Source organism: Monomorium pharaonis, chromosome 10 (genome assembly GCF_013373865.1).
Source record: "Monomorium pharaonis isolate MP-MQ-018 chromosome 10, ASM1337386v2, whole genome shotgun sequence".
NCBI classification, from domain to species: domain Eukaryota; kingdom Metazoa; phylum Arthropoda; class Insecta; order Hymenoptera; family Formicidae; genus Monomorium; species Monomorium pharaonis.
The window spans coordinates 10711102-10728528 of NC_050476.1; the positions used below are offsets into that span (position 1 = coordinate 10711102).

The 17427-nt window shown below is 34.0% G+C and overlaps 2 protein-coding genes across 10 annotated transcripts in view; one reads left to right on the plus strand and one right to left on the minus strand.

Annotated features, from left to right (window-relative positions):
* LOC105831067 (GPI transamidase component PIG-S) overlaps positions 1 to 17427 on the plus strand; it is a 293030-nt gene that overhangs the window by 48306 nt on the left and 227297 nt on the right. Inside the window, exon 1 of one of the 3 annotated variants that reach the window (XM_036293077.1) lies at positions 4443 to 4464. The exons of the other annotated variants lie outside the window; for them this stretch is intronic. Coding sequence (XP_036148970.1) covers positions 4458 to 4464 — 7 coding nt within the window. The 5' untranslated portion in view covers positions 4443 to 4457. Of the gene's footprint in view, positions 1 to 4442; positions 4465 to 17427 lie in introns of those variants that run through there. 3 annotated transcript variants of the gene reach the window in all.
* The window catches only part of LOC105835494 (protein I'm not dead yet), a 104511-nt gene that overhangs the window by 39654 nt on the left and 47430 nt on the right, over positions 1 to 17427 (minus strand). For 2 of the 7 annotated variants that reach the window (XM_012678834.3, XM_036293072.1), the window contains exon 1: positions 7441 to 7882. The exons of 1 other annotated variant lie outside the window; for it this stretch is intronic. The gene's annotated coding sequence lies outside the window, so the exon portion shown is untranslated. Of the gene's footprint in view, positions 1 to 7440; positions 7883 to 17427 lie in introns of those variants that run through there. 4 more of the 7 variants (XM_036293071.1, XM_028188971.2, XM_036293073.1 and 1 more) reach the window with 3 other exon arrangements.

Below are 17427 nucleotides of genomic sequence, written 5' to 3' on the forward strand. Positions count from 1 at the left end.
TAACATTGACCAAATTGGACCCCATTTGTCTATCAATAAAATTTGGTGAAAATTAAACTTTATGTGATTTATCTAATATTAATGTAATATTAATAGAAAATGTATTAGCATTTTGCCATATGACCTGGGAGGACTTAGCGCATCTAAAGTTGTTAAAAGGCTTGAGAATAGCAAAAAGATGGATTATGCTGATATTGATGCCTATATATAGAATTAGATTATTAGATACAGTGTTTGACCATTGTATCGGGTGCTTGCGAAAGATCAATAAGTTGCTCACATGATAAAAAACTATTTTGACGCACAGATCAAAATGCTGGAAAAGCATTTAGAGTTTGATTATGATTATTCAAGTCCTGCTAGATCAATTGGGGAAATACTAACATATTTTTTATTGTCCATTACATAAGATTTAATTTCCACTTGATTTCATCAATAGACAAACTAGGCCTATATCTTAAGTATTTTTAGTCATGTTCTTGGTCATATGTTAATAAAGTTAAATGGAAAAAAATTATATTAATTTGGCGTTCAAAAATGTTTTATCTTAAAAAATTAAAAACGTTCTCAAAAACTTTTATCAATTATTATAATAATTATAATGTTGGAAAATTTTTCTTTTTGTTAGAAGGTTTCTTCGTCAAACTGATGACTGCTGAACTCTTTCGAATATTCTTTGAAAAATTAGTATAATGGAAACAGTTGCGTTTTAAAAAAGTTATGTAATTTGCAATATGCAATTACGTTTTATAAGTAACTTTTCTTCATATTAATTAATTTATCTATAATAAGTATAATATAAAAAATATATGTATATAAGTAATGTATATATATTGATCAACAAAATTAGCGCATACGAAAATTTGTGTCGAAATTTTGCATAATTTCAAATAAGTAACATCGCGGAAAACATCACATTTTTATTTTTTAAAAAGCATTTTAAAATTTGAATTCTTTACTTGCGAATAAACTTTGGAGATTTAAATTATCTTTTTTTTTTCACGAAACGGCACAATGATAAAGCTTGATCCGTCAAAATAAAAGTTTTTATGCAACTTTGCTGCCTTACACCTGCTGTGGAAAAAATAGCAAATATTTTCTGTTACTTGAATTTTGTAGCGGAAATTTTATTTTTTATTTTGAGTGATTGTTCATCACTGTGCAATTTTTTTTGACCGAGTTATTCAGATTTTAAGAAAAAAATAATCATTTTAACTTTTATCGCTTGTTACTCATAAACAGATCAACGTACAACTTAATAAAAAAGCGTTGGAAAGCTGAAAGTTTGCACTTTTGAATGCTTTTATTAATTTTTTCATAGATTTACTTTTTTAACAACAAATCACGTTCAAAAATTACGTAAAAAATCACATATTTTACGGTTTTTATTTGATTTAATACATTGTGAGGAAAAAGTCAATTACATTGCTAAAGCTAAAGTTTTATAGTACAATTATTACTCCCCAGTAATAAACATTAATATGGATGGCGGAGTGAGAGAGTTTGGAGTTGAGAGGCTCCGGAGCGAAAAGGTGGTGAGTGGTGAAGGAGAGGAAAGTGAGAGGTTTGAGTGATAAATTTGGAAAGAGGAAAGTGGAGAGTGTCCGGGCAAATGGAGGGAAAGTAAGGGAGGATGGAGGAGAGAAGAAATATAAAGAGAATCGTTGGAGAATTTCGGAAACGAGAGAAGGAACATTGAGTACAAAGGCAATAGATGGGAAGAAGAGGACAGGAAGAGGGTGACAGGAGGAAAGTGGCGAAAGAAGGTTTGTGGTGGAGAGATGGCGCGTTGAAAAAACGATGGAGAGGAAGAGTAGCGACATCTAGAAGAAAGAAGAAAGGATAGTGGTGATATGATGGAGACAAGGTTGGCAGGAGTGACAGGGTAAGACGGTAGCGAGTTTGGGAACGCGGAATTCCGCAACACGTGATCCGTCGGCGAGATATGATAATAGAAAAAGAGTTAATGGTATTGTGACTGTGCAGCGACGAGGAAAGTGTCTGAGTATAATTGAAGAGGGAAAAGGAGGATCTGGTGCACGGTGGAAAAGAAGCAGTAAAAAGTAGAGAAAAGAGGGAAGAAAGTGCGAGAGAAAAGAGGGAAGAAAGTGCGAGAGAAAAGATGGAGGAAATTAGAAGAGAGATGAGGAGTTTGAGAGCGGAGATGGTGAAAGGGCTGAAGGAGGTTAGGGAGAGGCTGAGGTGTTTGGAGGTGAGGTTAGAAATGCCAGAGGGAGAAGGTGTGAGAAGGAAAGAAGAAGAGGAAGAGAGAGAGTCGAAGGAGAAGAGGAGATAAGCGGAGGGAGAGAGGAAGAACAAGCGAATGGAGACAAGGATGAAGAGAGACTGCGGGAGAGAAGACAAGAGGGAAGGGGGAGAGGGGAGAGGAGGAGAAGGGGAGGAACGGAGAGAATGAGGGAGATTGGTGGATGGAAGTGAGGAGAAGTGAGAGAAAGAGGAGAAGAGGGTGGAGAGTAGGGGGAGAGAGAAGAAGAGAGAGAAAGAAAGAAGAAACCAAGAGGGAAGGAGAGAAGAGGAGCGAGAGACAGGAAGAAACGGCAAGGAAGAGAAGAGGATATCCGGGGCTGCGTTCGGAAACGTCATCCGAGTGCTCTCGGGTATCATTCTATCCTTGTTGTTCGTTCTATGTGAAACAAAGATAGAATGATACCCAAGAGCACTCGGGTGACGTTTCCGAACGCAGCCCGGGAAAGCAGCGGAAGAGGAAGGAGATGGGAAGAGGGACAGCGGAGGATTAAGGGAGAGAGGGCTGAAAGCATGGAGAGAGTGGAAAGGGAAATGGAGAAGAGGATGAAGAAGAGGGTGGAGAAGGAGAGTTGGGAAAGAGTGAGATTGGCAGAAAGGGAGAGAAGGGAGAGAGTTGGGAAGAGAGGTTGAGACGGGTGGAAGGGGGGGATTGTGGTAATAACAGAGGTAATGCGGGAGGAAGATAAAGTGCGGTTACTGGAGAGGAAAATGGACATAAAGAGACGTTGGAAAGTAAAGATAGATGAGGACCTATCTATGGAGGAGACGAAAATTCGGTGGAGAATGTTGGAAAGGGAGGAAAGGAGTAAGGGAAGAAAGGTTTGTGGGAAATAGGTGTATGTGGGTGGACGGTGTGGAAATGGGCGTGGAACAGGGAGAAAGAAAGGTGGGTTATAGGAGGGGGAGAGGGTAAAGGGGAAAGAAGTGAAGGGGGGAGATTGGGGGGAGAAGGAGGGGGGCGAAAGGAGGAGAGTATTAATGGCTTGAATTTGATTATTAGGAGGAGACAGAGAGGAGACCACAGGAGAGAGAGATGCGAGCGGGACGGAAACAGATAGGAGGGAGAAGAGTGGTGACAAAGAGAAGGAGGGAGGAGGAGAAGCCCATAGAGAGAGTAAGATGAAGTAACCGTGGAAAGGCGGATAGAGGTAGCAAAGAAGAATGGAGGAAGAGGAGTAAGAAAGAGGGCCGGAAGAGGAGGAGATAAAGATTGGGGGATGGGGGAAGGAGGGTTGGGGCGGCGAGAAAGGGTGAGGGGAACTAGACTGTAGAAGGTCGTTTATGGCCAGGTCGGGTCGGAAGAGGGGAGAAAATTGTTGTAAACGGTTTGGATACGCTCCGTAGGTGAAAAGCGCTTTGTAACCCCGAAAGGGAAGCAATAAAGTTATTATTATATAATAAACACTAATATTCTATGATCAATTATTGCTTGTAAACGTTCTCATATGTTTATTCACCTCTCAATATCCTATGGAATTTTATGCCAAATTTGCCTAAGCGCTGCTCCCAACTTATCAAGCAGCATTGGATAGTGCAAATTTTCAACTTTCCATTGTTTTTTTTTGGAGCGCTGTATATTAATTTATTCATGAGTAATAAGTGTTGAAAATCAAAATAACCATTTTTTGAAAATCTCAATAACTCTGTCAAAAAAATCGCACAGCAATGAACGACCTCTAAAAATAAAGGGAAAAGATTCCGCTGTAAGATACAAGTAACAGAAAGTTTTCGCGATTTTTTCCACAGCAGGTGGTAAGGCAGCAAAATTGCGTAAAAAATTTTTTTTTGACGAGTCAAGTTTTATTATTGTGCCATTTTGTGAAAAAAAAAATAATTAAAATCGCCAAAATTCATTCGAAAATAGAGAGTTTAAGCTTTAAAATGTTTTTTGGAAAATAAAAATGCGATGATTTTTTGCGATGTTATACTTTTTGAAATTATGTAAAATTTTGACACATTTTCGCTAATTTTGTTAACCAGTATATTATATTTATATTCTATAAGAATATAATATTAAAGTACAATTATAAAAAAGTACAATATGTAACGAGCGGAAAGTTGACTTTTTCAGTACAAGTGTGAAAAGTGGACGCATGAGCCGAAAATTAGTGGAAAAAACCGATCCATACGCATTGCACACAGTATTTTTTGTTACAAGTGCGTCGAAAGTGATTATTAAATGACACGAAATGACAGGTTAGTCAATTCTAAATTAAGTTCAGAAAAGCGACGAAACGTTAGTAATTCTGTAAAAGTTATTGTGTGTCACGAGATAACGTGCATGTGACACGCGAGTGTGACAAATGAAAAATAATCAAATCTGCAGAAAAAGTCATTACTTTAAAATATAATATGAAGTATAAAATATCTTGCAAGCTATTTTTCGATAACTTTATCTAAACTTTTATGTTTAGAATAATTTAAAAAATTATGTTATGTAAAAGAATCTTATAACTCTTTAAATTAATAATAATTTTTGTGACTTTAAGAAACCGATTAAAAAGAACTTAGTTTTAATATTATTTATCTTGCAAAACACACAAATCTACACAATTTATGTCTAAAAATAAAAAATGTTTTTTTTTTTTTTAATACCTTAGTTTAAACGTTTTACTTTGTATTTGATTATATTATATATGGATATTTATACTACATGTATAGATTTTTTTATTAAATAGATATTTATTAAAGAAGAATGTCATTTGATAAGGATGAAAACCAATTAATATAATTAAATAGACATGTTATATACTTAAATAGGAATACGTAAACTAGTAATGCAGAAACTAAAATTCTGGCGAGGTACTGATTCTGTATCGAAAAATTGGATTCATGTTTCAATATTGATTACTGTACTGGATACCAGCATAAATAAAATAATTATAGTTATAGTATCAATTTAAACGTGTATTGGCATTGAAAAGAAATATTATCAGTAAATTTTTACTACCACATGTCTACATTGAAATTAACAAAAGGAATATCTTATACATCAGACATTGAATTAATATATTACCTACAGATTTTAAATACTAAGCATCCGTTGAAATCGACAAAGATAGTATGTTGAGTGTGTCAGTATCGAAATGGTATATTTATGTCGGTACATTTATAGTACATTAAATTACAATAATTTTGTGATTATTTAATTAACATTTTAAAAGGAGATCCAATGTTAAAAGGACTATTAGAGAAACATCTAATGTTCCTTGAATCAAATTCCATGGCCCATTGCTATTATCCCGGTATTCTAACAGTACTGACATATAATACTGCATCAGTATCCAGTACTTAAAATTGAAACTGGCTTAGTATCTTATCGGTTTATTTCCCATTTGGCTATAACAATTTTTTTATGTAAAGTATAGAATATAATTGAAAAATATAGGATTTATTTATTGATTTTATTGCAAATGGTTTGTGGCATATTGTTATTATGATAAATTTTATTTTGAGATTAAGGTGACAGCTCACGATATACTTGTAAAGTAAAATAGTTTGAATTATTTTTTAATACGTTAATTCTGAGAGAGAGACTGTCATAATTATTGTAGAACCTAGGGCATATCTAAAAAAATCCAATTTTTTAGTATTATTACGCGTTGCATTCACAATTTTTCGCTCAGTTTGTACGAAGTATTAAATATACACAACAGAAAAGATACAAGAAAAGATAAAAATTAAATTAGTGATAGTTGTAATCGCACGTTCGTCATCATATTTATTGACTTTGTATTGCATCTTGCAGCATTATGCACGTGTCATAAATTATAATTTGTTAATAATTTCTGTAAAAGATGTGTGTTGTATTTTATTAATAAATATTTTATTTAAAAAAATTTCAATATAAACACATATCGTGGAATTAAAGAAAATAATATAATTAATTATGAAAAGCAAAATTATTTTAAAAAATATTATTTTCAGTATTTTTAAGAAATTATATTAAACTAATGCTTTTTGTATTTGCTTTAAAAATATAATTTAATCAATTAATTTTTTTTATTAAATTGCGAAATATCTTAAAATCTTGTTACATTATTAATTTAATATAATCCGCGCACATTTGCAATAGATTTAGCAAATCAGGATGTACAATTAAAACATGAATTATCATGTCCAATTGTTCCATTGTAATCAAGTCCTTTTCTTTTATTCATCCACAAACTATGCATACGATGTATACAATCCATACGATGCACCGTTATACGCAAGCATGTGATGTAGCGCAACCTACGCGATGTGGATTGTTAATCTTTGGACAGATGCAAGATGTTAAATTCTTCTTGTTGTGTCACTTAAATACATTGAAGAATTTAGAATTGAATTGAATTGAAAAATATGTACGATGCCAATGCGTATGTTAAAAATAAAAGACAAAGCATTTCCTATTTTATATTGACTTTCGTCATTTTTTTAAACTAGAAATTTGCGAAACTTACTATCATATTTTTAGAAAATAGCGAAGAAAATTTATAACAGTTAGACGGAATCCGGTGATTATGAAATATTGAAAGGCATAAATTTCAATTCGTAATTTATATGATATTTAAAAACTGGAATTTTTTAAATAAGATTTATTTTATTTTACACATTTTATGCTACATGCACGCACGCACGCACACGCACACGCGCGCACGCACGCGCACACACACACACACACACACAACACACACACCTAGTTTTTTAATATTTATAGGTACATAAATTTGTATGATAACATTTATTAATATATAATATTTACATTGTTATATTTAATAATTTTTGTTTCTTATTAATATTTATTACTTTTTTATTAACTTTTTATAATTAAAAGTATTTGTATTATTGCAATTAAAATATTTGTAATATTTTAATATATTAATTTTAAATTCCAAAAATGATATATTGATACTTATGTACAATTTCAACAATTATGAATAGTTGAAAATTCCAAACTTACTTTTACAAAATTTTGAAAAATCAAGAATTTACGTTAAGAATATTAAATATTAGAAATAGCCACAATGCGTAAAACTTTAACGAAATAGATATTTTAAATTAATAAAAAAATATTAAAAAAATAATGTAAGTACACTAAAATTGATCGCAATTACATTTAATCGCATTGCACATCAATTTCAAATTATTAGCAATTTATTTAAGTGTTTTGCGTAATGTGATATATCTGACCTGATCTACTTCTTTTGGTCCCCGACGCCACAAACAATATATATATGTATATTTATTTATTTATAAAATTGACACAATGTGTGATCTTACGTAGTTATATATTTAATAAGATGATTGCTTATTTGATAAAACACAATAACATTGTTACCACTAATATAAGTTTATCGGCAACAGTATTATTTGTAAATTCTAAAAATAAATTTTGTCATAACATTCTATAAGGTCTGCAATTTTCATGTAATTTTACTTAATATTGTAATATGCTTTTTTCCGTCAATTTTTCTATCACTCTCGTCACGATCGTTTCTCGGAGTCTCCCGAGTTATTCGACGTTGCGTTCCGTTCGTACTAATCGTCCAGACCCAAAGCGCGCAGAATTAAAGCTTCAATTCAGACTTTATTCCTCCTCTCCTTTGGCGCATTCTCTCCTCCACTCTTCTCCCTTCTCTTTCTTTTTTCTCTTTATTTCTCCCCTCCTTCTTTTCCCTCTCTCTCCCTTCTATTCTTCTTTCTTTCTCTGCCTTTTTTTAGCTTATTAGTTTCCGAAATAAAACTGCTACTTTTTTTTTAGATATTAAATCTTGAATTTCAAAAAGTCTGGCAATCGACTTTTTGCAAAGTTTTATTCCCTAGAAAAAAGAGCATTCTTGTTTTTAGGATCTTTATTTTTAAATCTTTATCTTTATCTTTATTTTTTAATGAGATTATTTAGAATAAGCAAACGTAATAATTTGCTTACACAAAGAAATTTGTATAACTTTATAAAAAAAAAATAGTTTTTTTATTTAATAATAATAATTCAATAATAATTTTCATGAATCAAGAGAAAGAGAGAGAGAGAGAGAGAGAGAGAGAGAGAGAGAGAGAATGAAAAAATATTCAATGGAAACTAAGAATTAAAATTTTTTAATAGTGTTAATGTCAAAATAATAATTTATATTGTATTCTTTAGATGACTATTGTATTAAAAAAATATATATATATATATGTATAAGTATATATACATATGTGTGTGTGTGCGTGTGCGTGTGCGTGTGTGCGTGTGCGTGTGCGTGTGTGCGTGTGCGTGCGTGCGCGCGCGCGCGTGTGTGTGTGTGTATACATATATAACTATTATATATTTAAGATAATATATATCTAATTAAAATAATTAAATTATATATAAACAAGATTATTATTTTATATATCTATAAACAAGGATTATAATTGTTTGTTTATAAATAAAACAATTATATAAACAATAACTAAATACGATATATTAATTTTAATTTTATTTTTAATTTGATTAAGTTTTGTGTGGATTTTTTTGAGTGGATATCGATATGCAACATTTCATAAAAATATAAAAATTTATTGATTTTAAATATTTTTACGTTTTACATTTTGAATACTTTATGTATAATTTATTAGAGCGAAGAAATTTTTACTTTAGAATGAACCTAAATGGCAAACTTTGTATATTCTGATAAAGAAATATTGACAATATTTTTTTTTAGTATTGGAGATATTTTAAATTGACATTTTTTTTACAAATAAAGGCTGAATGAAAAACAAGAAATCCAATAATGTCTACTTTGCTGTAATGAAGAACGGCTTATATACACATACATTATAAGTACATAATTGGTGAGATATAATTCTTTTACAATAATGACTATAAAAAAACATTTTTTATCATTACAAACAATTATGAAAACTTCTTAATTGGAAATATTGTTTATATTATAAAAATATTATTTATATTTTATTACTTTTAATAATGTTTTATTTATTTCATTAATAAAAGATTGTTATAAATCTGTTAAATTGCGTCAATAAAGAAACATGTTATAAACATTTGTCAATGTAAGAAAAAACAGTAAATTATGTAAGCAAATATTTCGAATTGCTTGCCTCCTTTTGTAATACAGTTTTTTTTTTAACAAATTACCATGCGCATAGCAGCTGTTTACTATTTAGATCCAAAGTTGCACGAGCTATAATTATTCTTTTTCAAAGATTTTGATTATTGGTGTTTAATATTATAGACTAGATATTATAGATATCCTCACACTGAAAAAAAAGTTTTGTTGTAGTAATAGGAAATGATAGATTCAACCAATATGTCTTCAAACACTGACGAATCAGAAATGTTGTAAGAAATACAAGATAATTACTATTAATTTTTTACTTGTTAAATATACTAGAATTATAACCAGAAATTATCTTATTGTCACCGTCACAGTTAAAACCAGGAATAAATAATTTTTTAAATTGAAAAATGGCAATTTTTTATTAAAGCTTTTAGCTCATAATGTTTCGACCATAGAATTTGGTCCTTTTCAAGTATTAATTCCAAATATAAATATTAATCGCGAGACAACAACCATTGAGAAGTTTGTGACAGCAAATTCATAAATACGTTCTAAAATATAAAGAAATGCGTATACAAGATGAATATAATATACAATGATTTTGTATGGACTTACGTGTTTCATTGTCAGTCAAACACATGAATAAATATCTTGCAATTAGTCAGATTGGTTTAAACGAAAACGTCACACATACAATTCAATTTTCCGTCAAATGCATGCGAGAACCACAAAAAGACTAAATATATTTTCGTCCCAAGAACAATACAAATGCCAAAAGTAAACATTAAACGGCCTTTATTACTCGGTTATAAATAACATTTAAATTTTCAGTGTCATTCATTAAGTTGACGGTATTTGGATTCATTTTTTATAAAAAACATTTCCATAATCTCTTTTTTTAAATTCTTTTCACAATGTAAAATGCAAGGCGATTGCAATCAAACTCGTGATTCTCTATCAACCTGTGTTTGGTCACAACTGAATAGCCACTTTCATATTTTTTTATATTATTTTTATGCTCTTTTAAGCGCGTTTCGAGATGACTTTTCGTTTGCTCAATGTAGGAAGTGTTGCATGTGGTGCATTTTATGCCATAAATCACCTCCGTTCTCTTTAAACAATCTGTTCTATCTTTGCCTCTTTTAATCCGTCAAGCTTTTTGGCACCGTAAATAATGTATTAAGGTCGAATTTGTTAAAATTATGACTGATACCATCACTAATGCCTTTAATATAAAGGTAAAGTTATGCACTTTCTAATGTCAAAACCTACGTTTTTAATTGTCATATTATTAATTTCGTCAGTAGTACGGTTTTTTAATTCCTTAATAAACTGTCTGTAATAAGCGTCTGTTAATAAACTTGTTAATTAAATTCTCAGGAAATCCAAATACCGTCAACTTGACGAAAGACACTGAAAATTTAAATGTTATTTATAACCGAGTAATAAAGATCACTTAATGTTTATTTTTGACATTTGTATTGTTCTTGGGACGAAATATATTTAGTCTTTTTGTAGCTCTCTCACGCACTTGACAGAAAATTGAATTGTATTTGTGACGTCTCTGTTTAAACCAATCTGACTAAGATGTTATTTATTCATGTGTTTGACAATGAGACTGACAATAAGACACGTAAGTCCATACAAATTCATTGTATATTATACTCATCTTGTATATGCATTCCTTTATATTTTAGAACGTATTTATGAATTTGCTGTCACAAACTCGTCAATGGTTGTTGTCTCGTGATTAATAATCATATTTTGAATTTGCACTTGAAAAGGACCAAATCTTATAGTCGAAACGTTGTGAGCTAAGACTTTAATAAAGAATTGCCAGTTTGTCAACTAAAAAATTATTTATTTCTGATACTAAAATTTCTAATTAATTATATGATTTTTTACTGTTGAATATACAGAACTTTTAGTTGATTAAATAATTTCTTTCCGTTGAATGTATCAGAATATATAACAATAATACTACATTTAATTAGTTAAGTTAACTAAATATTTAACTAAACATAATTATTTAGTTTAAAAAAGTGAGCTTTTTGTTTAACTTAAGAGTTTAACGTAAGAGTTTTTTCTTTGATATAATTAAAAAATATGCGATTAATGATATAAAAAAATCTACATTTTTCATATTATTAATTGAAAATAATAAATTTATATAGATAGTACACGTATATTTTAAACTAAAATACAATTTAATATACAAAAATAAATATGCTTACATGTTTTAATTTCTTATATTTACTTATATAACATACACTTTGCTTATATAATTTCACAAGGACGATTTAACACAAAAGATCTTAGACAAATAATGAAAAATTGCCAGTATGAAATGTGAAAGTCATCACGTTCACGCTTGTTGTACATTTGATGAAAGACCACGAAAGACTCTTGATTGGTGCGCCGATCTGCACCGATTCGCACAATATACTGCTAGAGTGCGCTGAGATTAATGTTAACTAGAATTCTGATTATATTTAGTGAATACAATTAGAAGTTTTATAGATCCAACTAGAAAAATATTAAACTAATTCTTATAGTAAAATGTATTATAGTTTAGGGTAAAAATGCTGAATAAGGGACCTAGCCCCAATGACCTTGATCTTGACATATGTTATTAAGGTCATGATCCTGAGTAATGCATAAAAGGCTTTAGCCGTCGCTCACTGTTTGTTAGAAAATTATAAACACAAGACGATTACTACACAACATGATTTTTTACCATGAGATCTATCGTTACATAGTATCACATGGGTCTGCGACTTTCCACGCGAAGCGAGGTCTACCCACATCTCCCCCCTGCTTACAAAGCGAAATGACATCCACGCTTGTACTGAGGTAAAGAATAGATACCAATAGAACTTTCGGCTACTTGCAATATTGAAAAGTAGCTTTTATAACAACAAAATAAACACTAATGACCAATGGCCATGTTATAACGTCTAAACAGTATGTAAAGAAGTAATTCGGATAGTTATCTTCAAAACTCAACGTATACGAGATATCACTATTTCTGTAACCCCACATCTAGTCTACAACCACTTTCTCTTAAACTATTAACAGATATCAACCCAATATTGAACTCATTAAAAGCTTTAGATAATAGTAGATTATCTGTTGTAGTTTGGTTTCAATCGGTTCACAAAAGTGAATAATATAATAAGAAATGTGTTTTAGATACACTCATGCGTAAATTTTTTGCATTTGTTTATAAGGAATGACGTAATTATAATAATAAATACTTTCGGTTTAAATAAAATCATGATATAGTATAATTAAAAACGCACACACTAATGCATTTATATTTTTTATTTTTTGTAGTATAACCTTTTTATTAAATAAATAAGTAAATACTACGATTGCGGGTAAGATGATGGATGACAGCAGAGACGCATTTGTATACGTGCAGATTATGTTCTGCAACGAATGTAATTGCGTTAATGTTCCGCAAATTAAGTTTATAATTTGTGATACTGGTTATACTGGTAATTTGTAAGTAAATTTTATCATGTACAATTTATTGATTTTGTTATTTTTAAAAAATAAAGTAGTTGTACTATTAATATAATATATTGTTAAATAAATAAGAAAATTGGTGTTTATGCAGATAAACAATAGATAGGTTACAATTTCACTTAATTTGGCTCTTTTCGCTACTGAAAGTCATCTTACCCACGGGCATTTGCGGGGACACACACATGTGCGCGCGCGCACACACGGAGATGCAAGGGGATCCTCTGGCCTCTCTCCCGCACCCACCCCGTCGGTAGGGGTTCCGTGGGCAGAAATGCGTGTCCGTTACTGACGTGGCCAATATTGACGCGTGGCTAATATTGACATGGCCATTATTGACGTGGCCAGTTCGCCCCGTGGTCAATCGAGATCGTGGCCAATATTGACGTGGGCAATTGGGACCATGGGCAAATGGGACGCTTTTGTTTGATAACAATTGCAAAATGCATGATTGCAAAACTCATATAGTAGTGCACAGTTCTATCATTAACAAATATAGAATAGTTTATTTTACGATTATACGATGTGACAGACCTGAGTTATATGACGTGATGCGTAGCCAATATTGACGTGGCCAATATTGACATGGACAATATTACGCGTAGCCATTATTGACGTGACCAATATTGATACGTGGCCAATTCGCTCCGTGGTCAATCGGGATCGTGACCAATATTGAGGTGGACAATCGGGACCATGGCCAATATTAACGTGGGCAAACGGATGCTACTTTTATCAAACAAACAATCACGAAAAATGCTCTTTTTCACAATAAATTTGTTCTAGAAGCCTCTTCACTATGGGACGTTTGACCTGTTTTTTGGTCAAAATTACAAAGACTGGTTTTTATAAGCTTTTGTGTGTATATATAGGGGTTTTTTGGGTCGCTGAATCCGAATATGATATCATAATTCCAAAATTCAAAATGGCGGGTCCAATATAGCAAACATTAATTTTTAAAAATTAACATATTTTTAACCACCAACCAATAATAAAACATTAGTTAATAAAAGATTGATATAATTAATTTTTGGATCTTCAAATTTAAAATAAACATTATCCAAGTGAAATATATTTTCTAGCTCAAAAGTTGTATTCTTCATCTTCGGTTTGACTAGCACTTTGATCTGAAATATTGTCTAATTCATTATCTGATTTATTATCGTCTGTATCATTTTTGACTAATAAATTTACAACTTCTGGTGGAAGAACTTTACGCTTTTTTGTATTGATTTTATTACTTAAGCTAATAATCGAAATTAAAATATCTGAACTTACTGAAGCACGTTTTTTTACTACTGCAACATTGCCCGGCGGATCCAACACGGAATTTTTCATTGTGTTCATTCCTGTTGGAAAGTCAATGTTGCAGCAACCTTCGTTTTCAGAAGGAATAGTGTTATCAATCCAAGAACACGATCTTGAGCCTACTGGCAATCCATCAGCTTCCAGAACAATTTCTGGAAGGGTAACTTGATGGCCTGTTCTACTCAAGCTACCCGCTCCAGGGTCTAAGTCATCAGTATTTCTATCCATGTGGGTATTATCATCCATTCCTTTCAGTGCTGCCCGTTTATCCTAAATTTCATCGAGTAAGGGTTTATTTACAGCACTGGGGCTCTTCCTTACCCTCTATTTAGAAATCATGACGAGTGAGCTGTTTAGCCCTTTACCGGAGATCTTATAGGAATGCATGAAATACCCACATATTTACATTATATATGTTTGTGATTGCAGTGAGCTCTCAAATGAAAAGGTCGTGAGCTGCTTCGACTTAACACGTTTTATTTTGCAACTTAATACAAGGGTTGGTTGCACTGTGGCATAGACCGATGCTCTCCCGATCGCTGTAAGATTACTACTAAACCTCTTTCTTATTCTTTAGGGCAGTGCTCGGAATTAGTTGCACATTTCGCCTCGATTCCTGAGGCACCACCTGCTATGCCCCCACTACCGCTGTAGGCTCGACGGCCGAGCCGCCGATCGCGCGCGTGGCCTTGTGTCTCAGGAGCGTTCTACGATAGATATGCCTGGTCCATTCGCGTGATTAAAAAATTCTCTTGCGCTGTGAATAATTTTTTTATTTTTACAGACAATTAAAGTTATTAATAATATTTTTCCTCCTGGGTGATGTGGAAAGCTATTGACAAAATTGCAATTATTACATTGTGTTATATTATGCTCATTATATGTATATACAAATATGTTTATAAACGTAAAAATAATATTAATAACTTTAATTGTCTGTAAAAATAAAAAAATTATTCACAGCGCAAGAAAATTTTTTAATCACGCGAATAGACCAGGCATATCTATCGTAGAACGCTCCTAAGACACAAGGCCACGCGCGCGTTCGGCGGCTCGGCCGTCGAGCCTACAGCGGTAGTGGGGGCATAGCAGACGGTGCCTCAGGAATCGAGGCGAAATGTGCAACTAATTCCGAGCACTGCTTTAGGGCCTACTCCTTCGATGCTTGAAGCGCCACACATTTTCGCGATCGCAGCGTAAATCATAAAGTCTGACCGACCGGTACGACTGATTTCGCAGATGAAATCGTACATCCCGGCCACCTTGAAGTATAACTTCAACAATTAAAGCAGTGATCTAGCCATCAGTGCCGTGTACATTGTCAATAAAACTTAAACAGTATAAGACACGTACTTTCAATATGACAGTACTTCTAGCTGACAGTAAGTGTGACAATTAGGTTTCGTTAATCAACTGGTAATATGCATATTTTTGGAAACGAGCGCTGAATAATTCCTCCGATTGTTCTTAATGATACCACTTATGGGAGAGTTGTGGTTAGGTTCGGTCAATCAGAAGGCCCCCTTTTAACAATAATAATACGTATCGGATATATTTGATCTCTCTATGTACACTTGTAAATGCGTCAGTGTGTAATTGATAGGATCTTGAGGTAGCCGGAAGCTGGTTCGTTCTGGACGTGGCAGGAGTAGGCGCCGCTCGAAGGGGCTTCTAGGTGGACTTTCTCGGCAGCCTTAGCCTCGGAAGAGGGTCCGCGTAGGATGTGGAAGGATTAGGCGGCACCCGAAGGTGCCCGGAGGAGGTTAGGACTTCCCCTAGTCGCTGTCGCTACCGAACAGTTCTCTGAAGACGGCCCGCTTTGTTTCCAATAGAGCGCTAGGAATGCGCTTCCTATGTACGTGGAAGCGCACGCGGTGTCTCGGGAGCTTCTGGCGACGTCGGCGAAGCGGCGATGATGTCCTCGGGGATTGCCTGCGTACTCCTGGTGGTTAGGTCTGAAACCACCCGAGAGCCGGTTTTGGTCTGTGTTGAACGGCCAATGGTAACCGCAAGGCCAAATGTTGCGGTCTGCGTCGCTCGGGTGACTAGTGGATGGCGAGGAGGACCTCTAGGTAGGAGACGTGGGTCCTTCGGCTTCTTCGGGGATAATGCGATTTTGATAAGTCGCCACGAGATGCCGGTCTTCGCTGGTGACTTCAACGCTAGTGGCTTCCTTGGTTGGTTGGTCTCCGGCCGCACCGGATTAGTCCGCGGACCGCGGTGGCCGAACAGGCGACAGCGAGGCAGGTTGCTGGTCTTTTCTCCCGAAGGAGTTTCCTGAGGTACCAGAGCTCACCCGCGCCGAAAATCAGAACTCCGGGGCCCTTAGGTACTTCTTATCAAAAAGACGAATTACTTGTATAGGCCCTCTTGAGCTCTCTATACCAGTAAGAAGCTAAGCTTGTCTCCTCGTCGTGGGTAGTCTTCTTATGTAAACCAGATGTTGTATTTCTTCTTGTGAGTTTGAGGCGCCGCGCTTTCGCCTAGTGGCGGCCGTGCGCACTACTCGCGGTCGCCCGGCCGCGGACGCTGCGTGCCCGTGCGCGCGCGTCGCGCTGTGCCGTGTCGCCACACCACTCTAATTAGTCCATCTGGACTGGGATGAAGTTCACAAATTCTGCCCATGCGCTATTTTAAAGAGGAGAATTATCATCGCGAATCAAAGCTAATCTACCCAACTGAACTTTTTTGTTACGCGCTACACGCTTCCACTTGCTGCGTTGTTGCAGCTGCGAAATGTACTCCTTAGACCAGCGTTTCCAGAATAATTGCTGAAGTTGAGTCATCAATTGATAGCGATTCATGCGATTTAATGGAACATTTAAAACCGATTGTTCTGGGAATGTCAGAAGGGATGTTCCGATCAAAAAATGTCCCGGAGTTAGAACTTCTAGCTCATCTGGGCGCTGCTCAAAGGACACAAAGGCCTCGAGTTTAGAATGGCCTCGATTTGGGTAAGGACTGTATACAATTCTTCGAATGACATTAAGGTTTCGCGAACTACCCCCATGAGATGGGTCTTTACAGCCTTTACGTTAGCCTCCTACAATCCTCCCATGTGAGGAGAGTGAGGTGGAATTTCCAAGAAATTCCTTGGTTTGAATCGAAGTTGACTGTCTACATTTGAAGTTCTGGACGTGACAGGAATTCGCCGAGCTGTTTCAATGTGTTGTTTGCCCCAACGAAATTCTTGCCGTTGTCCGACCAAATGGATTGACACTTACCCCGACGAGATATAAATCTTTTTAGTGAGTTTAAAAACATTTCGGTGGTGAGATTGGACACCAACTCAATGTGT